Here is a 26,527-nt window from a genome sequence, read left to right as displayed (position 1 = left end):
TGGCGTTCGGGATTTTCAGTAAGACAGGAGGATAGGAACCTGCAGTTAACAGTTTTGCGGCAGGTGTAAGTAGCGATCTGGGTTTGCGGCTGTGTTAGGCAAATCGGGGCTGTTGGACTGCGTTAGGGAAAGTGACACTGTGTTGGGCACCATGACAGTGGTGTAAGGGAAAGAACACGCAGGCACCGTAACACCCGCCCTCCTTTCTGAAGTCTGGAGCTCACTGACAGCCGGGGGCCTGGTGATCTAAGTAAGTGCAGCTTAGCCGGCCCCTCTTAGACCCAAAACCCACCAGACCCGGAAGGACCGGGTCCGCTTCAATGGCGACCCTGTGTCCAACCTACACATTTGTTCTGTATGTCTCTGTTTGTGTGGCAGGATAGCTTTATGCTTATTATTAGGTCGCTAATTTATCTATAGGTTATCGGTAATGTTTTGTTATCGGGCTGACATTTGTGGTCCTTTAACTATTAGTATTGTGTCACATGACCATTTGTTTTATTTGTCATTCGGGATTAACAGGTGCCTTGGGTAAATAAATACTAGGCCCTACACTTTAGCTACATTTATGCAATGCTCCTGTGAAATTCCAGCAACACTTGGACCCTGCATTTTTGTCATCGACTGTAACAGAAGTAAATATTGCAAAACAGAGCCTGAGATTATGGTGACATTTAATTTAGATGGGATCAAATATAATAAATAAGGGTTGTGTCATTTTTGCTTTGCAACATGCTAAATTGTCCATAAATCACAGACGGAGAATGTAGCAATTTGTAGCATTCATCTCTGCTGCCATAAATAATTCTACATATTATTGCATACTCTCAGAATAGTATATTCGTTCTATACGCTTTCCGGGATAGCTCATGGGAAAAATTTGCGTAACGTCCCTAACGAAGGAGATAGACTTTAGCGGTAATTTGCTCCCTAATGCCTTGCGAATTTGCGCTCTGGCGAATGGACGTAACTACGCAAATTCACTAAGATGCGGATTTTACTGAACGTTACCTTTTGTGCCAGACTTGCCTTCGCCACCTCAGACCAGGTGAAGTGCAATAGAGTAGATAGGACTTCCTAAAAAAAATAGTTGAAAATTCGCTGACGACTTTTCCTTTTTTCAGGGTGATAGGCTGCAAAAGAGCGTAAAATTTTGGGGTAACTGGCTTCCCCCCTACATTTCCTAACATATGGCACATAAACTATACACTGGGCTCATGTGTTGGGCAATATAACAACTCTATTTTATTAAGGTTTCCCGGGCTTGTGTAATGTAGTTGCTGCAACATATACGTCCATTGTACTTTAACTTCCCGCCGTATGCAAATTAGCCAATGCTTGCGCAACTTCGCTTTGCACAGTAACACTAGCGCAACTTCACTAGTGTTCGGAGCCCTGGACGCAACTTCTGATTTTAGGGAATTAGTGTCCTGGTGAATCTACTCCTGGTGTTGCGCTGTGTGCGAAGCCGTCGCTGGCGACTTTTCGGAGGTTAGTGAATTTGCACCATGGTCTGGTCACCCCCTAAGGCACTCCTGTATGTACATTGGGTCCCTACAGTATAACACTGACCATTAGCTTTACTTAAGTAAGCAAAATCCAGCAAAACCCAGAAGATACAGTGGGGGGTGTGGATAGCTAGAACCTAGACTGCATGGACAGACGACACTATTGTAGTAAGAATATCTCTACAATGAGATTTTAGTTTGTAGGCAAAAAACATTTTATGTTCCAGTTCGTTTTTGCATGTTTGCATCTGCCTGGAAGGAGCTCATAAAGTGCCCTTATCCAAATGCACATGTTCTGATTGATAAATGAAGGGTAAAGGAAAGACAATCCTCTCAAAGTCTCTTATGTTTTCTTCTGTTTAGGGAAAAAGACAACTCTCAAAATCTGAAGTGCATATGTTCTGATTGGAGAAGCATGTGGATGGCAAGGAAGAGATCCCTATAACTTACTGCTACGTGAGTAAACATTAATAAATTACCCTATTGATACATATTAATAGGTTCTGGGACTTTTATTTCTTTAAGCTTCATTTGAATTTTGCTGCCACTTTAAATCAGACCAGTCAACTTAGCAACCCTGCATGGCCATATGTTTTCAGTTGGGACATGCTAGTAAGTATGGCCCTAGAAGTTCATACCCCATTGAAACCAATGAGATGTTTGCTAAAGAGCTTGTCAGTACATGCGGCCTGCTGATTGGTTGTTATATGTTTTAAGTACTGTATAAAATATGTTACATTAACCTCCTTGGCGAGGGTCTGTTTGGGCATTTGCAGACTTAAAATTACTGTTTTGCTCTCTGCGCACCAGCTGGCACAATCCCCCCCAAACACACATGGGCATCACACTGCTCTGCCAATGTGCCGGGGCCGGCGGGACCCAACAGCTTGCATCTTGCTATGGCTTATGGGGAGCAGGTTATACCACTGTATTTGACGTCCCCAACTTCCATCATCATCATTAGTGTGTCTGGAGAAGTGCTGACTGCAGAAAATTACTCCTGTCACTCTCATGTGGCTGTTGGTTAGAGGCAGCCATAGTGTTCACTGGCCAGCATTTATAAAACAAATCAAATTGCGTGACCAGCACCAATTAGTCTTGAGTCACATAAAATATACTTAAGCAGCAAGCCCCAACTGCATTAAACCAACTTTTATAGTTGTTTTCTAGTATAGTTCATCTACATACAAAATGCTTGGGACCTGCGGTTTTCCAGACAAATGATGGATACCAACCAAGTAGTAGTGTTTGCCACCAGTATGGATTTATTTTATTTACCCGGGGTAGCAGCTAGGCTGGGGGGGAGGAGGAAGGGGGTCTATTTAAGGTAGGGGATAAAGTTTTTTTAATAAGGGGTTGAATTCTCCTTTAAGGTATGAAGATCCAAATTATGGAAAAATCAGTTATCTGGGAAACCCCAGGTCCCGAGCATTCGCGATAACCGGTCCCATGCCTGTACCTGTGTCTTTAGAAGGAAAGGAGAGAGAGAGAGAGAGCACCAGCTGGAGGCCATAACCTATTTAGCTACTGAAATAAGCTTTACAGGTATGGGACCTGTTATCTAGAGTGCTATAGACCTGAAGTTTTTAGTCTACTAAAAATAATTAAAACATTAATTTAACCCCAAATAAGATTGTTTTGCCTCCAATCAGAATTAATTTTATCTTAGTTGGGATCAAGTACAAGGTACTGTTTTATTGTTACAGAGGGTAAATATGTTTTAAAATGAATTATTGTATTATAATATTCTATGGCATATGGCCATGCAATAATTCGGGGCTTTCTGGGTAGTAAGCTTATGAGATGCCAGATCCCATATCTGTATAAGAAATGCATTCTATATCTTAATTTGGCCATGTATGTTCCAATAAAATTGTATGAAACAAGGTATGTTAGATGTACAATATGTGTATGCTGGCTGGGGCATCTGCAGATGGAACTGATAGGGGCCACAGCTTGTTCATTTTTGCTGATCCTATTAGGTTGTTATTATTAGTTAGGTTGTTGGACCAAACAGGCAGAACAATACAAAGGTAGCTATACCCCCTCATGTAGTATCTGTTTGCAGGCCAGTTGTTCACATATCATACAGGATCAGGTATGGTCACCTTTAGTTAGTGTTTTTGGTAGGTAGACATTATTGGGCCACTTCCTGAGGATAGTTAATGACCTATTTCCAAAATGCATGAAAAGAACTTGCTAGTGTTTGCTGAAAGCATTACATGAAGTGTTGGGAGAAAAAAATGCTTATTTACTGTATATACACATTTATTAGTGAAAAACATTTTTCCATTGGGTTCCATACCCGTCCAACATTCTGAGGAGGTTATTTGGATCCCAAGCTGCACTGTGTTTGCTTTGTAGAGCACCAGAGCTATATACAGATTTTGAATATAGGAGAGGCCTATGCTGTGTCATTTTAAAGGGAGATCTGCACCTGCTCTAAAAAAGTTCCTCTGGCAATTGATGGAGTGACATTTGGTGGTAAACTACCAATTAAACAGTTACATTTGCTTTTAGATATTTTACTATACCCATGCCACTAAAGCATATTTGTGCATTCCCATAAATTCTGCATGTGAAATTGAAAAGAATTTTTATAGTATGTCCTCTTCTCATATTTAAGCTCGGTCTAAATAATGTAGGCTAAATAAAGTGAAATGCATAATGTTTTTCCCTGATTTTATATTTTCTCTGTTTTATGTTATGACCTTTCAATACTGCCGGTTGAGGGGAGTTGCCAAACTGGCACAACCCATCCTGTAATACCTGCATTTTCAACCAAGACTAGGGTTGCCACCTGTCTGGGTTTTGACCCAGACAGCCTAGTTTTTTGAAGGGCTGACCGGGTCAAAACTGCCTGCCCGGTTTTCCAAATTGGGAAAACCGGGCAGGATTCCCTGAGATTGACACAGCGATAGGTCAATTGCTGATCGCCATGTCATAGTCCCGCTTCCCATGTCACATCCCGTCCCCATTATGTCCTGCCCCGTCCCTTTCCATTACAACCCCCCCCCCCCCAGCCCATCCGGAGTTAGTCTGGAAGAAATGTGGCAACCCTAATGGGGACACAGAGCAAGCTCTGCTCCATTTGAAGCCATCCTGTTCAGAACTGTTTTTGCATCCTGTTATGATTGAGGCCAATTTTATTCTCATTTCGAGCAAGTCAGTGCTCTTATTGCCTTACTTTTGAATTCTAATAAGCTTATTCTAGTTCTGAGCATAAGGGTACATGTGTAGAATTTCAACCGTTTTATTTTGTCAGACTTGGGGATTTTTAAAGAATTTTAGGTTCTTGGGCTGTAAAACAGTTTCATGTGTCTCTTCAGCATTGACTTCTGCAGACATTCATACTTTATAAGCATCCCAGACTGTGTGGAGAATTTTCATTTTGTTGCATTCCTGACACACCCAGCAAAACAGATCCTTCCAGCTTACATGCCATTCCCAAGATCTTTTTGCAGACACAAACACATGTCCTCTAGGGTGGCATGTTTATTCATGTGCTCTGTGTATCTTGCTGGACCTTATTTACTGTAGTGCCTGTCCTATATGTTATCATACTCCTTATTTATTTCCCATTGTCCTCTTGTCACTTGGGATTGAACTAAACTGCTGCAGATTTTTTTTTTTCCTGCTTGTTTATTTGAATATAGTTGAACCTTTCTGAGCTATTTTATATTCAATGTCCCTGGGACCTAGACATTGTCAAGTTTTTTTCACTTTCCATTTAAATTAGTAACTGTAAGTTTCATCTTTTTATCATGGCATGTTAAAGTAAAGTAATAGTGGTGTGTTCATTGTTTAACCAGAAATGTGCAACTATTAGTCTATAAATCCAAATGCCAAAACTTTTCTGCTGCACGTGCCCACCTACCTCCTCACTAACCCCATGCTTACTATCTGTGTTATTTTCCCAATACAGTGTAGATTAATCAGTTGTTGTGCTTGGCGCCTGGCAATGTGGCAGAAACTCTAGTATACAGATCATGTAGGATTTTCTAAATTTGCCTTGTAAACAACAGGTTTTAATATTCATAGCACAGGAAATTAAATCGCATAGAATAAAAAAGGAAAACGTAATAGAATGCCATGTTAATTATAATTGCTCAAAATTTTACAAAGCCATGTTCAGTGTTATCGTTAACAACTGAGTAAATACAGAAATAGTGCCTGTTTCACTAATAATGACATCAGAGTTTAGCCATAGATTCATTAAGAAAGATGGTAAATTCAGCTTTAAAGGATGTTTCATATTTTCTAGTGATAGTATATACCTTATCAATAATCTTATATGTATTAAAACTAACCACGTTAAAGAAAAAAGAAATTGTATTTGTTTCTCCCAATAAAACAAATAAGCTGTAGATCCAGAATATTGCAATTTGTCAGTCACCTCTGTACACAAATATGGGGGAGGGGAATTAAAGTTGCTTGAAAAAACAACATATATATATATATATATATATATATATATATATATATATATATATATATATATATATATATATATATATATATATATATATATATATAAAAATTTGCAACTTTTACATGTAGATTTTTTTTGTGTGCAAATGTCTTTTTTTTTTTTTTTTCTTTAATGAATTGCAACTGTTGTTTCAAAAACTCAGCGGTGTTTAATTTTAGCACAAGGCATTTTCATTTTGAGCTAGCGTAAGGTCTATGAACTTTGATAAAACTGGAAGGAATGAAAATAATCAAATCCACAAATGACTCCATGAGCCCATATCCAAATGTTAGGTTCAAAAGGGACCAGTTCCAGGCTCTTGACTGCTGTTATCTATGATATTCTATGCATACATAAATTGAATTGAGTAATAGGTGTGTGGAGCTGAGAGGACCAATAGGCAAAGCTTCGATTGTATAGCATTAAGGTTACAGTAAGGATCACAGTGTTAGGCTGTACCAGTTGCTGTTCTTATCTTTTGGTTGCCCAAGGCAGTCTATTAGCACATCCATGTGCTTCTAAGCATCAAGAGCCTTTTGTTATAAGGAATACTGCCTGTACTGTTCTCCAGCACGAAAGGTCTCAGCTGCCACTGCCTGTGAAGAGTTTAAACCCCACATGAAGTCTCCAGGTTGTACCTAAGAGCTTTGAGTCAATAAATTCACTGGGCTGTAAATTCGTGACTATTCAGTACTGGAATGAATTACATGATAGATTTACTTCCGTTATCCCTTAATGGACCAGTTCAGTGTAAAAATAAAAACTGGATAAATAGGCTGTGCAAAGTTAATAAAGTTAATTCTAAATATAGTTAGTTATCCAAAAATATGATGTATAAAAGCTGGAGTGATTGGATGTCTAACATAATAGCCAGAACACTACTTCCTGCTTTTCAGTAGTTAGTCAGGGACTTGAAGGGGGGGCACATCGGACATACCTGTTCAGTGAGTTTGCAATTGATACTTAGCATTCAGCTCAGATTCAAAAGCAACAGGTATGACCCATGTGGCCCCCCTCAATTCTCTGATTGGTTACTGCTTGGTACCCAGGGTAACCAGTCATTGGAAGCCAAGAGAGCTGAAAAGCAGGAAGTCTTTTTCTGGCTATTATGTTACACATCCAGTCACTCCAGCCTTTATAGATCACAGTTTTGGCTAACTAACTATATTAGAAACATTTATATTTTGCACAGCCTATCTATTTACCAAGTTTTTATGTAATAATGAACAATTCATTTAAAGCAGACCTGTCACCCAGACATTAAAAGTTGAATAATAAAAGTCCTTTTCAAATTAAACATGGAATACAAATTCTTTTTTTTTTTTCATTTATACCTGTTGCAAACTTTTTTAAAAAGCTCAGCTGTCGATAAAATATTGCCTGCCCCTCCTCTAATCCTTTAGGCAGCCAGTTACTTTAACTTTCCATTCAGCACTTACTAGACGTCTCTGCACTCCCGACATTCCCCTGCTCTCTTCACCCTTTAATTGTGTAGCCAGTGCATGGGGATGGATATCAGGTCCCCCATTCTGGTGCACAAACAAGACTTTGAGATGATGCAAGGCTTGTCTTAATAGCAGTGTGCACAGAATGGCTCCTGCCTGCTTGCTATAATTAAGAATTCCCAGACGGAAGGAAGCAAGATTCAAATAATTTATATAGTGTAATTAAAGTTTATTTTGCTTGGCTAATGAGATAAAATAGGATTTGGAATCATTATTTTGGATGACAGGTCCCCTTTAAAAGCTTGTAATTACATGTTGGTGCTAATCATGCAATTTACTGTAAAGTCAGATGAGATAAAGGCAACATTCTTGTTATTGTGAAGGTATTTATGAAACCAGTCCAAGTTAAGCCGGTTGAATGAAATCCTGCTAGTGGTGCAGGAGTGATGCAGCTTCGGATAATACAACTCCCATTAACAACAGCAAGCACATTATTGTATGTATTGTACACTTATATCTGACTTACAGGAGGTATTTTCACAGGAAGTCTTTTTTCCAGTATTTCTTAGGGCACAATCTGTCTGAGCATTAAGGGTAAGAAGAACTCGAATATTTCAACATAATCTCTTCTGGGTATGTGCATCTTTTACTAGTTACAGATTTTTAGATAATGGCTGCTTGTCTTTTGCAGTGAAGCAAGATTGGATCTCAAATGATGAACCCTTTTTGGAATATGTCATCCGCTTCTGTTCGCAAGGTAGGTGTTTGTGTATGTATGTGTGTGTGTGTGTATCTATATATATATATATATATATATATATATATATATATATATATATATCTATCTCTCTATCTCTGTATGTGTGTATATTTTTGTACTATATATTTTAATTGCATTTTAATGAGTGCTGGTTCTTTCTTTTTTTTTTTTTTTTAATTTTTATATGAGACCATATGTGGTTGGTTTTGACCTTGTGCACAAGAATGAATGTTTTTGGGAGCGCTGCACATTTTTGAATATGTGTTTATGTATGTATGTATGTATGTGTGTGTGTATATGTATATATATATATATATATATATATATATATATATATATATATATATATATATATATATATATATATATATATATATAAAAATTTATGTATGTATGGGACCTCTTATCCAGAATGCTAAGGTTTTCTGGATAAGGGGTCTTTCTGTAATTTGGATCTCCATACCTTAAAGGAGAAGGAAACCCCCAGGGCGCTAAACCCCTCCCCCCCTCCCACCTCCCCCCTGGCCTACCTGTCCCCCTGGGCAAAAAGTTAGGGGCATTTGCCCAGGGGGACAGGTAGGCCAGGGGGGAGGAGGGAGGGGGGGCAGCACAGGGGAGGGGGGGAGGGGTTTAGCGCCCTGGGAGTTTCCTTCTCCTTTAAGGGGAGAATTATTATTTGTTATAAAAAAAAAAGCTGCGGAATAATTCACCAGGCATCGCCGTTTTAAAAAAACAATGTGGAAATGGCATGATTTTTTACTCACTTTTTATTTAATGTTTGCATGATTTTTTGTAGATCCAAATTACAGAAAGATCCCTTATCGGGAAAACTCAAGGATTCTGGATAACGGGTCCCATGCCTGTATTACTACAGTATTCTTTAATTCTACAAACCTGGAGTTAGATTTTGGCCAGACAGGGTAAAGCTCACCATACATGTACCAATTATTCTGTATAATTTTAGGTACATGTATGACGGGCTGTCGGTCGTGATCAATAAGTATAACGCTTGTTTTTTTTTGTTTTTTGTGAGTTGGCTTTGTTTGAAAATCCAATATGCAGATACAATATATGGTTTATTGGCAGATTAGGAAGTGAAGAGGATTGACAGCTGCTGCTTACCCAACAGACTGGAACAATAGAAAGGCTGACATGACATCTAATAATAAGTTGCTGCTGCTCACGTGCTTCAGAGCAGAGAAAGTTCTGTTTGTGTAAGGAGCTGTGATGGGTCTGCAGCAGAGTAGCTCCTTTTTTTTGTTGCCCAAACCACATTTTAATTTCATTGTGTGTTTATATGTAGCTAGAATATACTTCCAGAAATGTCATATATTCCCTTCACTACCAGAGATCTGAGAATGATGAGAAGATTTCAACAGGAGACCAAAAGATAAGCCCGCCTCGTTCTTCTTCTGCCAAGAAACAGCTTCCTCCTATACCCAAGAATGCAGTTCCTATCACAAAGCCCATATCCCCATCCCTATCTGTACAGTCCACAAATGGGACTCACGCATCTTATGGTCCTTTTTATCTGGAGTACTCCCTTCTAGCAGAGTTGTAAGTTTGCTACCTATATTATTACGTTTCGAAGCAGTACTTTGGGTTTTCTGCACCAATGTAAACTAGAGAATGTGGATGACTTGAATAAAAAGGCACATTTTGTTCTCTAAAGTACTAAAAATATACTCAGAATGTACAGAATGCAGTACTAAATTTGGATTGTATTGAATCCCTTGAATCCTGCAGACACCCTAGTTTATACTGCAGCGGATAACAGAAAGCATAACACAGCAATGCTGACTTGTTTTTTTTAACATCTCATATACTTATTTTTAAGTATATTATTTATTATTTATTATTTATTAATAGTTAAAGGGGTAATTCACCTTAGATTAAGTATGATGCAGACAGTTATTGTCTGGAACAGGTTGCAACTGCTCTTCATTTCTTCAGAACTGATCTTCTTTAAGAAGAGGACATTGTATAAGATACAAAAAAGTATCTATCAAAAACTAACAGGCGGAATCATTTTTGACCTTTCTTTCAAATTCATGATGAATTTGCCTAGAGCAGAATTGAATGTAAATGCTATATATTTATTCACTTCCAAACCTAAATGAACACACTACTGATTACAGGGGCATGTACAGGGTAACACTTTTGATATGAAACATATATAGGTAAACATGCCACATCCATTTCAGATCTTTGTGATATTTGAATACTGTCTGCTTTTTTTCAGTTTTAATTGACCTTTGTATAGTAACATAATGTCTCTCTTTTTTTTTTATTTTTAAATTGCTGCAGCACATTGGTGGTAAAGCAGAAGTTGCCTGGTGTTTATGTGCAGCCTTCATATCGCTCAGCATTGAGTAAGGTTTTTTACATTATCAGTGTTCTGAAGTAGGGCAATAGAATTTGTCTGTATTAATAAAGGGGAACTATAGTCAAAAATAGACTAACGCTAGAAATTCTGTAATTTGTATGCTAGACAAAAACATTCTGAACTTACTGCACCACAAGCCTGATAAAACAAATGATTTATGCTTTCAAAGTTGGTCAGAGAGGGGTCATCATCTTGTAACTATGTTAAACATCTTTGCAAGACCAAGACCATGCACATGCTCAGTGTGGTCTGGGCTTCTGTTAGGAGGCTAAACTAAGAGATCACAGTAAATTCTAAAAACAGCACAAGTCAGGTAATATCTGCCATATAATCTGATACAGCAAGACTGATTAATAATCATAATCGGAATATGCAGACTGCACTGGTTCCTGTGTTGCGTTTTATAGTGTTGGTATTGTTTAATAAACTTTCCAAACTGTCCAGAACCAGTGGCTGCATTAATATGCAAAATAATCCTCCAATGCCAATCCCAGTTAATCTGTTTATATTTGGGCTCAATGTTCTTTGTTCCTGCAACTGGAGTTGGAAGCATTAAGCACAGTTTTCCAGCAGTAAACATGTCTGTTCTTTATACCCTTGTCTGATTTCAGTGTCAAATAATGAAGCCAAAAATTACACAATTATCTCTGTATGTAAGATGGCCAACATAGTGCTGAGAATCTAATCTGCATTATCAATGGTCAATTATTTGCATCTATAATTAAGTTATTCTTCAACTTCTATAGAGCCCTAGGGGGGATCTAATAAATCCCAATAATCCTGGAGCGTTTCCCATAAGTGATACTGACCAAGTAACCTCCTAAGCATAGAGACACGGGTGTATCATAGTTGTGGGTTAATCTAAACGAATGCTGCCTGTAATATGCATTTGATTACAGCATTTCATAAAATATGCTGAGCTGCTGATCTATAACTCAATCAGTTGTATACAGGCCCGGATTTGCGGGGAGGCCGCATAGGCCCAGGCCTTGGATAGCAATTAACTAAGGGGCGGCATGCCGCACAAACGATTTTCATGCCGGAGCACTTGCGCCGAACAGCTAGTGCTCTGGAATCAAGGTGACAGGAGCCACATGCACAATCTTCAAGCTGACAGGATGCGCATGCGTGTGCACCATCTTCAAGCTTGACACGATGCTCATGCGCGCAAACTTCTGAGAAGGAGGGGGCGACGGAGGATGCCGGCCTCCGGGCGCCCTCAGGGCAAATCCGGCCCTGGTTGCATGCATGTAGCTTCCATGCACCTACATAAGCCTTTATTATTTTTATTATTAACATGCTTTTAGAGTGCCAACTTCTTCTACAGCGCTGTACAACAGATGTTTATACACAGGACATACAGAATTACATACATAGAAACCAGTTAATGATCCAAAAAATCTTGCTATTTTTCTTTTTATTTAACTTGAGACCAACATGGAGATACTGTAAAAAAAAAATACCCCCTCAAAAAAAAAAAAAAACTAGCACAATACTACTAAAAAGTTAATTACTTTGCATAAGTGATGAGCAAATTTGACTTTTTCCATTGAAAAATTCACAAAACTGGCCTTTTTCCAAACAGCACAACTATTTTTTTCTTTTTTTTAACAATACATTGGAGTCTATGGGCATATCTTTACAGCAAGACTAAATAAAAAATGTGGCCATCACTGCTTGCTTTTTTCAAATCTCCATCTTGAATTTGACATGCAAAGTGTCCTGTAAGAGAAATGTGAAAAGGTTGACAACAGCTTCCAATTCCTCTATGTGCTGAACTGGAAGTCGGCTTCATACTGATAACCTAAAGCAGCTTTTTCAGTGTCTGTAGCTTTAATATATGCTCACATCATTACCCCCAAAGCTGTCCAAAAGAATAGAATAGAAATATACATATAAGCTGCAGACACTGATAAAAGCTTAGGTGCATTAGGTTATCAGTACAAAGCTGATTTCTGGTTCCACATGTATTTTTGGTGGAATTCAAGCTGCTGTTGTCTTTTCACCTTCTCCTATGGAGCACTTTGCAGGTCAAATTCAAGCAGAAGATTTGAAAAAAGCCAAGGGGAAGTAAGCCTTACCTATCATTATAGCTGTTTTGAGGGGAAATAAGTATTGAAAAAAAAAGTGGCTGTTACTGGTCCTTTAAACTAGTTGTCTGTTCATGACACAATATATGGTACTTAAATATAGAGTTCATTTGAGCTGGGCTCCATGGCCTGACAGAATACATCCTCAAGTACTTCATGCATTGGTTCCACAGGATATTATAGAGTGTTGCGTCTTCGTATCTTTGCTATATTTCATGTAAAATTCATTGATAACAACTGAAAAAAAATCTACTAGGCTACTAAATTGCTGGCCCTCAGATGTAACATTTCTGTAAAATCCAATATTTCACTTTTTCAGTGTGGTTTGGAGTAATATTTATAAGACATGGACTTTACCAGGACGGCGTATTTAAATTCACAGTTTATATCCCGGATAACTACCCTGATGGCGAATGTCCGGTAAGTAGAGGTTTTTGAGCTTCAGCCCACAAGACTTCCTATAGAGTCCTTTATTCCTCCCCCCCCATCAACTAAAGGTGCTGTTTTGTGCTGCCATTTTTGACTGAAGCACTCTGTAGAACTAAATGTTTGGATAAGGGGGTAATCATTGAACTATTTATTCGAGTGATATGTGCTTCCTTCCTGTTTCAGCGGCTCGTGTTTGATGTCCCAGTCTTCCACCCTTTAGTTGATCCAATTTCTGGAGAGCTGGATGTTAAACGCGCGTTTACAAAATGGAGGTGAGTTTGAGGATTATTTCATCCTGTCACTCATGTCAAAGAGACCAGCTCAACTCTGCCTTTCTCCGCACTCATATTGCCTTAGTAAGTGTGTTTTTTATATATATATATATATATATATATATATATATATATATATATATATATATATATATATATATATATATATATATATATATATATATAGGTCCCCAGGTGGGACAGAAACGTCGGATAAAAATGTGTTTTGTTTGAAAATAAACACTATTACTTCACAACAGAACAGTGTGTGCTGATCCTTCAAAAGACTATATACGATTTATTGATCGTGCACCACTGGCAACATCTGTCTGAGTGCTGGTACTGTGGGACTGTATATATATATATATATATATATATATATATATATATATATATATAGTGAATAAAGTACCCCCTATTGTAAAATATAAGGATATAAGTCACTGGGGAGTTCTGATGACATCACTAGTCACCGTTTATAAGGATATAATATCAAGGATACTCGGATATTACTGTAATTTGGAACTTCATACCGAAAGTCTACTACTAAATCATATTAATATTAAATAAGCCCAACAGACTGGTTTGCCTCCAATTCTATCTTAATATGGATCAAGTAAATAATGCTGTTTTATTATTACAGAGAAAAAGAAAATTTTAAATTATTTGGATAAAATGGAGTCTATGGGAGACAGCCTTACAGTAAAGCATATCCAGACTCATTTCCCTGAAGGTTTCAAAGCTGAGCTGAAAATGTACAAGACTTGTGTTTATATAGTGAATAAAGTACCCCCTCTTGTAAAATATAAGGATATTATAAGTTACCGAGGAGTTTCATGACCATATAAAAACACGAGGCCGAAGGCCGAGTGTTTTTATACAGGTCATGGAACTCCGAGGTAACTTCTAATATCCTCATATTTTGCAACCGGGCGTACTTTATTTATTATAATACACAAATTTCAGTGAGTCATGTGACAGAAATGACATCAGAACTCACCGTTTATAACTGATGACATCAGAAGTCACCGTTTATAAGGATATAATTTACAAGATATTCATAGCTTTTGTGTATTATATTTGTTTTATTGCATTGTTTTGGAAAGTACCACATCATAGGTTTCCTTTTCCTCCCCAGGAGAAACCATAATCACATATGGCAAGTGCTGATGTATGCACGCAGAATATTCTATAAAATAGACACTACCAGTCCACTGAATCCAGAAGCTGCTGTATTGTAAGACCTCTATTCACTTACATGACTTGCATTCTTTCTGTGCAGAACTTCTTGTAAAACCTAGAAATGAGTAGAAACAGGTAGTTTTAGTTTACTGAATAGTACATTAGTACTGGTGGTTCACTGAATAGTACAGGCGGTATTAATGTCTTAAGCTAAACACTGCTTACATGTGTCACTGATACACAACATGAAGCCAAAGCATAATGTATATAGGCATTTGTGCCACCAGGCTCAGGCTCTCATTTAACCTGTAGATCAGATACTTGTTATTCTGACTGCACTAGAGCAATCTGTGCCAACAGCTGAATTCGTCTTGAGCATTACATAAACCCAGTGTTTTAGTGCAACTATCTGATGCAAGCACCTGCCAAGCAATTTCCATTAACTATGGTGTATTGCTTTGGGCACTTTGGTACCACATTTTGAGCTACTAAAACTGTGCCACTTAAAGCACCTAGAATCGCCCGATGTGCCTTTACCCTTATAAACAGTACCTACGGTATATACAGTACATATTAATTGTTGTGCCTCCAAAAATAAAATTTCCCAGTAACTGCTAGCAATATATTCATATTGATATGACTCCCACTTGCAGCCTTCTTGATATATTTAACTGCACAGGTCACTGATATCATGTACACTGCAGTAGAATCTTTATTTAGCAGCAGTTTTTGTTTTATAGTGCATTTCCCTTGAATGTCTTGAAAACATAGGTTGTCAGTACTGCTCTTGGGCCTTATGGTAGTTTTGTAGCTTTCTACATCCTTTGTTATACAGACTGAAATATCAACAGGAGGGGCCAGTTTCATATTGGGATATGAACAGCCCAGTATAAATATTGAATATTTAGCTGTGATCTGTACTGTCCTGTTCTGTAGTTTGTGGTGATAAGCAGTATGCACACATTCATGCTTCGAGGTATTCATTCTGCTTTTTGTTTTTTTATCTAGATACGAGAAGGATGTTCAGCTGTTCAAGAGCAAGGTGGTAGACAGTGTTAAACTATGCAACAGTCACCTGTTTGACCAGCCTAAAATAGAGGATCCCTATGCAATTATGTAAGGATTAACCATTTTTGTAGGAAAGCAATTTGCCACCTTTTATTGTCATTTAATAAGTCTGTGTACCCTCTTCACATGTCCTTTAATGTACAATCAAATACAACTTTGAAAGGAGAAACCGTAGTAGTGTAGTGTAATTTCAGGCATCAGTCAGTGTACAGTGTGTTTTTTTCTGTGTTTGTGTAAATTCTAAAAGAGCCCACTTTTTGGATCAGTTCTTTTGTCTCCATAATAAACATGTGACAGGATCATGCTTGCACTGCTTATAATTAGGTGCCAAACTTGTTTTTCTGGAAAGGGCAAAGTTTCAGTGTGTGCACACTCAGGCATTAGAACTCCAAGCATTAAATGATTTAGGCAGCTTTCGTCAGGCATTTATAAACAAAGGGAGTTCCCTAAAGTAGAGCCTGACTCAGTGTAACTAATTGTGTGTGTGATTTTTGATGTGTGTATGATTTGTGCTGGGGTGTGTTAAATTTGTGGTGTGTGTTTTTTAGATTTGTTGTGTGTGTGTGTGTGTTTTAGATTTGTGATGCTCATGTTTTGTATGAACCTGTTTATTTCTCATACCGCTTATGACTATGCTGCTTAACCAAACATTGAATGGTAGGGAGCAAATAAGTTTGTTTACTTTAAACATGCTGAAATGTGAAATGACTAATTTGTGTTTCCTCTGCCTAAGCAATTCTAACTGGTACAGCATAATGGGTTTTTTTTCCTGTTAGGCTGGGACTAGGGTTGCCCCTTGGTCTGTAACTGCCTGTAAACTTGTAATTCCCAATTTGCTAAATTTCTGCCCCAACGCGCCTATTTCTGACCCAAAAGTCACATGGTCACCAAAGAAATGGATCTTTCACCAATATGCCTACCTTGAAGTAACCAATATGAGGCTTAACTAGACCATTGGGCCCTAAGAGATAAAGGAGTGGGAACTGCATCGAAGAGCCCTTGTGATCCTCACTATGGCAGGATTCTAAACCTGTCCCAGTTGGTATTTGCCCAATTTCAGTCTATCTGCTAGGGAAGCCCATTGGAGGGCCCAGTTCCTCTACATCAGTGATCCCCAACCAGTGGCTTGCAAGCAACATGTTCCTTACCAAACTATTGGATGCTGCTCCCAGTGGTATCAAACCATGTGTACTGACAAACTGTCAGAGGCTACCAATTGCCAATCACATCTCATATTTGGCACCCCCAGGAACTTTTTGCATGTTAATGTTTTTTTCCACGGGTAAAAAAAAAGTTTGGGGCCCCTGCTCTACAGGCTTTATCCTTTGTTCAAGTTTTGTTTGTGTTGTAATATGGTATAAGTGAATGAGTGAAGGCAAAGCACACCTATATATGAGGAATTCCTCCTATAAAATTGTATTTTGTTTATGTGTGTGTTTGTATTTTTTTTTTTTCAGTTTCTCTCCCTGGAACCCAGTACTGCACGATGATGCCAGAGAAAGAATGTTAGCACAAAAAGTACGTGCCTGAATGTGTCACCTTCCCCATACTCTGCATTGTCACTGTACATGTCTCACACTTTTTATATTCAAAAGGAGACTAAGTTAGGACATACATTTGATTCAGCTTAGTGACTTCATGTAAAAAGCCAATTGATTTCTGTACTCCAATGACTTCCTATATAGAAGGGCAGAAAAGGGTGGATCTAGTGACTCATGTTGGAATTATGCATTTCCTGGTCTGTTAACTCTGATGATTACTTTGTTTAACTCCTCTTGTAAGAAAAGGCAATTCATTTAAAGAGCATTCTGCTAATGCAAAAATAAAAACCTTAACACTTGGTTCCATGCTGGGTTACACATAAGGATAATTTGGATAACATACCCCAAACAGCTATAGTATATAAGTATATGCTGGTATTTATTGGTTAGTGACCTGTATCACACAAGTGCTTGGAACCTGACTCGTATACCTTATACTTTAAGACATGAGAAGTTACCTCAGAATTCTATGATTCTGTGCTTCTAATATCCTTCTGATTTATAACAGTGTATGTGGGGGGCTGAAGGTTTAAGTTTACCACTAGGATGTGTGTGTTTAATTTTATCATCTAATAATATGTTGTACTCTAGGGATATTTGTTCTAAAACAATATAATGTTTAAAGGGGTTGTTCGCCTGATTTAACTTGTAGTATGATGTACAGAGTGATATTCTGAGACAATCTGCAAATGGTTTTCATTTTTTATTTGATTTTTTTTTAGCTTTTATTCGGCAGCTCTCCAGTTTGCAATTTCAGCAATCTGTTTGCTAGGGTCCAATTTACCCTAGAAACCATGCATTGATTTGAATAAGAGACTGGAATATGAATAGGAGAGAGCCTGAACAGAAAGATGAGTAATAAAAAGTAGCAATAACAATGCCTTACAGAACATTTGTTTTTTGTTTTTTAGATGGGGTCAGTGACCCACATTTGAAAACTGGAAAGTGTAAAAAGAAGGCAAACTATAAAAAAAAAAAAAAGAAGACCTACTGAAAAGTTGCTTAGAAATGGCCTTTCTATAACATACTAAAAGTTAACGTCAAGCTGAACCACCCCTTTAAATATGTGAGGATATAAAGTTTTAGCACTGATATAAATATTTTGTCTGTATACAAATTAAGCTGGTGCAGTCCAGTTACTAGATTATTGTGATCCACCTAGATGAAAATTAGAAATACTGAAAAATACGAGCTGAAGAACTGCTCCTGTGTCAGACTTCAGATGTGCATGTTTCTCAGGCAGCAGTATAGAAATAAGAAACTTTTTCCAAATATCCGTAATATTCCATACTGATTTTGAAATAATCATGTTACTCATTAATATCCCTCTCTCAGCATTTGTCCCTTTTCATGCAAGAATCCGATTTTAATGGACAGTTCGGTCTAATAATTCATTGGGTGGAGCCCTTTTCCTAGAAGATTTAGTTTGGAGTTTATTATTTTGAAAGATGTGTAACTGTGTGTATACAAATGCAATTTTATGTCAGAATTGGTTATTTTAGAAGGGATTAAATCTTATCATGTAGTCTCCACTGATGTTCTAGGCTAAGGGCAGGCTAAGACTGGAAACCTGTGAATTCTTAGCAATGTGCAATACTGACCACCATGTCTAGTACTAAATGGGCTAAAGTTGAAGGAACAGTATAGTTGCAGGTGGAAGTTAAATAAACAGACATTCCACCTTTTAAACCGCATTCTCCCATCTGAAGCCATCAACAGTTTTCCTCTGAGAATAAAACAAAATCCATTCTGGCTCCATAGGGGAAATTGAAATACTTTATTGCATGGCTTTTCATTCACAAAACTGAGGGATTCTGTCATGATTTTTATAGTGTATATTTCATTTCTAAATTACACTGTTTACACTGTAAATAATTCCGTCTGCCATGTAAAATTGAATTCCTGAACCAAGTGTATTTTTTAGTTGTAATATTGGTGTGTAGGCAGCCATCTCAGATCATTTTGCCTAGTCATGTGCTTTCACAAAGAGCCAGCACTTTAGGGTGGAACTGCTTTCTGGCAGGCTGCGGTTTCTCCTACTTAATGTAACTGAATGTGTCGCAGTGGGACCTGGATTTTACTATTGAGTGCTGTTTTTAGATCTACCAGGGAGCTGTATCTTTTGTTAGAGAACTGCTATCTGGTTACCTTCCTGTTGTTCTGTTGTTAGGCTGCTTGCAGTACAGCAGTGAAAAGAGCACAAGTCACATGTCACATGACTGGAGGCAGCTGGGAAACTGACAATATGTCTAGCCCCATGTCAGGTTTCAAAATTAAATATAAAAAAACCTGTTTGCTCAGATTTCAGAGCAGAATTCTGCAGGAGCAGCACTATTAATTGATGCATTTTGAATAAAGCATGTTTTCCCGCGACAGTACCCTTTAAACATTCTTTAGAAAGGCAATGCCAACCCTTTATTGTTTGGTGTTAAAGTCACCTTCTAGGAGCCTGTTGGATGTGGGCATGTGAATTAGGAATAACCCCCTACAGCAGGACATACTAAAGAGGGATTTTTGGTTTGTATGTGTCTGTATACACAAAATGTGTTATCTGTACATTTGTAACTTTTTTCTTTTCAATGCATGAAGAATACACTTAGAAAACTGACACATGCTTCTCATTTTTCCTAGAAGAAGTCAGAAGAGCAAAGCAAAGGTCTCCATGTTTCTGGCCTGTCTTGGGTGAAGCCTGGCTCTGTTTTACCCTTCAGCAAAGAGGAGAATTCATTGCAGACCTAGTGATCTTGGGAACAGTAGCCCAACAGGTGGGCTCAGTTAATGGCTAGTACTGGCACTGACTTTATGGAAGAGCGAGTACCTCACAGACTCTCAAGATTTGGTGTTTTTTTCCCCCTTAAAGTTGGATTTTTACCATGAATTTGCATTTTAACTCCTGAAAATATAGGATTTTTTTTGTTTTGATTTTTAAATTCCTTTACTGATCAGACATGTTGAAAAGTGAGTTATTTTAGCAGCAGAGCCCGCTTTCCTTCCCTCATACTACTATTGCAGTGGCGTGTTTGGCTTTGCTTGTGACTTCTGAGCTGGGAAGCCCATGTGACTGACACTTTCAAAAGACTTGGGTCACTAAATCAGAGGAGGGGCCTGGAGTACAAAAAGGAAAGTCTATGCTCATTATACACTAAATAAGATCTGTAGTATTTAACAGTTTTAAATGCCTTTTTTTGTAAATACGGTTAGTATAAATAATTTGTATATATCTTGTTTAATAATTCCACATCTAGCACTTTGTGGGGAATGCGGGCGTTTATGGTTTTGAAACTGTGGTCTTAAGATACTCTGGCACTTTAACCCCTGTAGGGAAGCACAGCTAAACTCTACTGTTGGTAAGTGTTAAAGGAGCAGACACTATTTTTGTCACTGAAGCACACATCAGTCTAAATAGGAAAACAAACCGATAAACTGCCTTTTCTTTTTTTAAATGATCACGTCCTCCAAACTGTTTTTATTTGGTTACAGCTAATAAAATGACTCCATTGGGCATATTGTAGGATTCCCTTTTATTCACACAGATCCCTCTGCAGTGACTAATGTGTGTTATTCAAGTGACCAAGTGCAGATGTTATTACACTAACATGGTAACATTTATTGCTGTCTGTTTGCATTCTCACACACAAACCTAATGTAGCATTGCATTGGATAAATTAATTAAGCAAATATAAGCTTTAAGTTGCTGTCTCCATGGGGTTCAGCTATGCAGCCCAAATAAATCCAATAGCCTCTGAATGGTGTTGCACCAACCACTAATGCTGCTGGCAAGCAATATTTTCATGCTTTATACATGCAAGCTATGTTACTTTCCATAAACTACTGTTTTGCATTTTCAATGAGGTTTCTTATTAGCCTACTGTTCGAATGGTGATTCAAAATCCCAAACTTGGAATAAAGGATTCTAAAGCCCAGCAACTCCAGACTAGTGCAGCATTTTTTTTTATAAAACGGTTTCTTCCATTTCAGTAGAAGCACCAGGTTCTCACTTGAATCATGCTCCCATGATGAATTCCTTTTTACAATTAATGTGCTCCAGAATCTTCTCGGTGCATGAAACAGAACCATGGCATACAATAAGGAGCAGATTTATCAAGGGTTGAATTAAATATTCTAATTAAAATTTTCGATGTTTTATGGTCAAAACTGTCAAATTCGACTAGGGAGTTGTTCAGATTCGATTTGAGCTTTCTTAAAAAAAAATTGAATTTGATTTTAGAGATTTATCATACTCTGGCCCTTAAAGAACTCAATTTCTACTATTCGCCACCTAAAACCTGCCGAATTGCTGTTTAAGTCAATGGGAGAGGTCAAGGGATCTGTTTGGAGTTGTTTGCAGTCTTCCTGACCTTGGATTTTTTTTGGAGAAAAAAACTTAAACCGAGTTTTTTTAATTTCAAATTGAATTCGAATTCACCAGCGGTCTGCTTAGTAGAATTAATTTGATTTTTGTGTAGTTTCTGTTATGCTTAAATGGGAATACTTGGTGAAAGAAAATCATCGTAGACAAATTGCTTCAATTTTTTGCTTAGAATTGTATTCACAAAGTTCTGCTTGGGTGGAATACAGCTATAGACTCTTGACCAGTGGGGTAGATGGATAGTAGTAGTAGTAGTAGTAGTAGTAGTAGTAGTAGTAGTAGTAGCAAGAAAGTGGTCACCACTATTTCTAGCTAGGCTAGCTATTGATCTAGTCATCCATAGCATCCAGTCAATAGGCAACATTTACTCCTTTTAAATGCAAACATCCTTATTGGTTGCTATGGGTTACTGCACCTGGGCAAACTTAGTGCCTTTTATTGTACACAGGGAAGATTGTGAAAGCTGCTGATGGCAATTGGGTAAGGTTTCATCTGAGAAACTTAAGCTGTGCTTGCCCACTGGAATGTGGTTTGTAGGGTGCTTTAGTATTTGAAGCACCAGGACGATAAGATGAAATGCATTATGCCTAAGAAGAGAAGTGTATATACTCAATGAAATATTTGTGCATTCCCTTCAATTGGTAAGTTCATGTGGCCCTGTCTTATTTTAAGCAGTTCTGTTACAGCTGAAATACTAGATTTCTTTAATATGGAGCATTCTGGTATAGAAGACGCTGTCTCCTATTGATGAGCTGTCTACACCTGCTCATCACTATAAGAACAGGGCCACCATCAGAAATCATGGGGCCCTGTACGACAACATTTTCTGGCCTAGGCCCCAGACCATACCCACCCCACAACACAGTAAAAAGACCACCCCTACAAGTTAAAAAAAAATACTAATACTAATTAAAGGAGAAAAAAAACATTTTTTGGCCAGGCTCCCCCCTATAAGTTAAAAAAAAAACACATTGGTGACAGCCCCCATCAACACTTTAAAAAATAAATAAATAAAAGCTAATGGTGGCCAGGTGTTTGAAAAAAAAGTAATTAAATAAAAGACCATTGGTGTGCAGTGGAACTTACCTTTAAAATTTGGCAGGTGGTAGGCTTCTCCCTCTTTAGTAGGTGTTTTTTTCACCCCCTAAAGGTGGCCATAGACGTAACAATTACGATCTATCTTGGAAAAGATCTTTCCAAGAAAGATCGTTTCAACACACACGTATAGAGCAGAATCGTCATATATACAGGTAGATATACAGGTACAAACAATAGAATTCTACCTGTATCTGATGATTCAGCACTAACAGATGTTTGGGTGCCTTCAAAGGCACCTGATCAAAATTTTCCGTCCAGCCCAATCGACAAGCCGATTGATATCCAAGTCTTCTGCTGATATCGGTCAGCGCTTTTTTCACCATACACGCACAGAATATTGTACGAAAATTTTTTTGTACAATATTATCTGTGCGTCGTTGGCCACGTTAAAGGGGAAGGAAACCTAGTGACTTTTGGCGCATGCGCAGTAGATCCGTACCGGCGAAATGCTCCTACTGCGCATGCGCCAAAACGCCGTTCAAAGCAGGAAGAAGATTGCGTTGAAGAAGATGTCGTCTGTGAACTCCATGGACTGGACCTGCGCAGAAGGGTAAGTAACAAGTTAGGGACATTTGCCCATTGGGACGGGTAGGCCAGGGGGGAAGAGGGAGGGTGGGCAACACATAGGAGGGGGGAGGGTTTTTGCGCCAACTAGGTTTCCTTCCCCTTTAAGGCTCCTTTTGGTGGCTTCAATTCCCTTCAGCGGCTTCAACTGATACTTTGTCGACTCAAGGGGGGGTCCGGCTTATCCGGGAAATGCAACATGGCCAGGCCCCTCTTAAAGCCTGAAAGCCACCGAGCCTGGGCAGTCTGTCCCCTTGATAGCAATTCTGTGTGGAAATAACCAATGAGGTCATAGCCATGGGCGTTCACAGAACATTTTCCAGGGGGGCATAAGGAAGAAAACATATTACAAAAATTTCTTGTACCCATATTTGTGTATAAATATGTAAAGTAGTAACTGTTGCACATGTATAGCATTGCCATCCTGTTAATTAGTTTGCCAGGACAGCACTTGGTCTTTTCTACTTTCTTAGCACCATTACTAGCAAGTGGTTTGCAGATTGTTATTTCCACTAGAGTACTAGTACATTTTTCCACTTTTTGCGGTCCCACCAATATGTAATGGATAATACATTTCCCTAACTTTACACCATTTTTTCTGGTCCCTTGAAAAATGTAAAATGGGGGTTCTACTGTCCATTAAGTAGAGTAACAACAGCAGGAAGAGGTTGTGCAAAATGTCACTAGCATAGAATTTGTTTATACATTATATTTCAGTCTATAATGGGTTAAAAGATAAGTCATCCAACATGAAACAATGAGGCGCATACAGAGCAGAAGAGGGGGTTAGGTGCAAAAATATATATTATAATATTATAGATATTTCTATCTATACAGATATATAGAGTGCCACTAGAGGGAGCTGGTACTTTTAAATACATGATCTGGTTTAAATATTCCATATGGATCAGAACACTATGAGAAAAGTGTGTCTGCTTGAGTGTGATCAATTATGCAAATGCTAGAAAATGTTGGATTTTTGTTCATTATAAAGTAGTAGTTAAAAAATATTCTTTCAATAACTACCCTGTAATTAGCTAAAAGGTTTAAAGGAGACATATAGGATAAATGTATACCCCTATTGTGGTAGGCAACAATGTATACTATATGCTACCGGTAACTAGAAAAACAACTTTTTCAAACACGTTTCTTCTATATCTAAAATAGTTTAATGCACTGGTACATTGTTGATTTTATGTTACATAATATGTCTCCTTTAAATAGCAATGAGCTACCTTCACCCTTAGTTGTGACTGTTTTAGCTTATAGATATGCAGATCCTATTCATTGAACAATGGGTATGCTGGGTCTTTAAATTGACCATACACAAGGAGCTATAGGCTTGTGACTGGGCCTCTAAGCTTCTGAGTTAGCAGGCCATTGGTGCCTGTTTTGGGCCCATAACAAAACAATGAATATCCTTCTTCACCTTCCTGATCAATATGCAATTTTATATATTTATATAGGGAAATTCTGCAGGTCAGAAGCCACATCTAGCAATGGCTATAGTCCATGGCGCACAGCTCTGCACACACATACACTCCCTCGAAAAACATCATCCTAATTTGGCTCAACGCATGGGTGACCCAATCAGACACAGAACAATGAATTGCTTAACAAGGGCCTGTGACTTCCTTAAAGGAACAGTAACTCCAAAAAATTAAAGTGTACCAAAGTAATTAAAATATAATGTACTGTATTGGAAAAAGCTGTGTTTGCTTCAGAAAGACTACTATGGTTTATATAAATAAGCTGCTATGTTGCCATGGGGGCAGCCATTCACGCTTCTGGAAAGGAGAAAATGCACAAGTTACATAGCAGATAAAGAATAAGCTCTGTAATATAATGCAGTGGTATTCTACAAAGTGCATGTTATCTGCTGTGTAACCTGAGCCTTGAATGGCTGCCCCCATGGCTACACAGCAGCTTGTTTATATAAACTTTAGTAGTGTTTCTGAAGCAAACACAGCTTTTACCAATGCAGGGCAACAATACATTATATTTTAATTACTTTGATACACTTTCATTCTTTGGTGTTACTGTTCCTTTAAAGGGTCAGTTAAAGTCCTTTTCTTAACTTTACAATTTACTCTTCTGCCTCTTTGCAGTGTTCAGATGCGGGTCACTGACCCTGCAAGTTTACACTTTTATTGTTACTTATTTTTATTACTATTACTTTTATTACCTTTATTCAGACCCTCTCCTATTTATCTTCCAGTCTGGTTGCTAGTGTAAACTAGACCATAGCAACCAAATAGCTGCTGAAATTACTAACTGCTGAACAAAAGGCGAAAATTCAAAAAAACAGAAATATAAAATGAAGACCAATAGCAAATTATTTCAAAAATATCAGTTTTCAACATAGTTGAAGTTATATTGAAGGTGAGCTATCACTTTATGGTGACCACCGTCTTAAAGAGAGAGTTCAACTTTGCGTTAAATATTAGTATGATATTGAGAGTGATATTCTGAGACAATTTGCAAATTGGTTTTCATTTTTTATCATTTGTGGCATTTGAGCTATTCTCCAGTTGCTAGGGTACCATAGCATTCATGCATTGATTTAAATAATAAATAGGATAGGCCTGAACAGAAAGAGGAGTAATAAAAAGTAGCATATACATATGTATATACATATGTAGCTTGTCAGGGTCAGACTGGACCGGCGGGACACTGGGGGAAAAAAACCTGGGCCCCGTCGTCGCTCCCCCAGGCCCCGATTTTCTTCTCCCGACTTGCTGAAGTAGGTTTAATTTACACTCTGAGGAGGGCAGGTGGCTTCTGTAGGGGGGGGGTGCAGTGGCCCCTTGGGGGGTGCAGGTGTCCATGGGGCGGCAACCCTGGTGGGCCCTGCACCCACCAGTCCGACCCTGGCTCTACAGAGCATTTGTTTTTAGATGGGGTCAGTTACCCCCATCTGAAAGCTGAAAAGAGCCAGAACAAAACAAATAATTTAAAATACTGTCAAAAATAATGAAGACCAATTAAAAAGTTGCTTAGAATTGGCCATTTTATAACATACCCAAAATGAATTTAAAGGTGACCAACCCCTTTAACGTTTGACATGTCCCATGCAGAGAACTGAAGTGTCACAGTACATAGGAAGCAGCTTGTGCTGATGCATGGATTTTACAGCATGTACAGTCAACAAGACTTTAGAATTAGGTTACAAAGTGTAAATTAACCAAAAGACAATGCAGAGGTCCCACTAAAGAAAATGTTTTGCCATTTTTGTATAGTCCTACATACATTTTATGTGCATTACTGGATTGCATTGGGAATTGTCTGATTTTGAAAGCAATCTGTCAAGACACTTTAAACCAGTGCAGTAAATCTCAGGTTGT

General features: G+C 38.1%; 1 protein-coding gene across 1 annotated transcript; it reads left to right on the top strand.

Annotated features, from left to right (window-relative positions):
* Window positions 1–21,079, top strand: aktip.L (AKT interacting protein L homeolog; the record flags this gene model as incomplete). Its single annotated transcript, NM_001093224.1, is given in 11 exon segments — window positions 1–250; window positions 1,872–1,964; window positions 8,116–8,181; window positions 9,533–9,741; window positions 10,492–10,556; window positions 12,980–13,080; window positions 13,273–13,361; window positions 14,500–14,598; window positions 15,552–15,659; window positions 17,069–17,129; window positions 19,784–21,079. Coding segments are annotated over 9 exon segments (882 nt in total). The 3' UTR covers window positions 19,892–21,079.
* Window positions 21,080–26,527: the final 5,448 nt, after the last annotated feature.

The sequence above is a fragment of the Xenopus laevis genome, chromosome 4L (genome assembly GCF_017654675.1).
Source record: "Xenopus laevis strain J_2021 chromosome 4L, Xenopus_laevis_v10.1, whole genome shotgun sequence".
Taxonomy (NCBI): Eukaryota; Metazoa; Chordata; class Amphibia; order Anura; family Pipidae; genus Xenopus; species Xenopus laevis.
The sequence above is the reverse complement of the archived record's forward strand: the minus strand, read 5'-3'. Positions and strand labels throughout refer to the sequence as shown.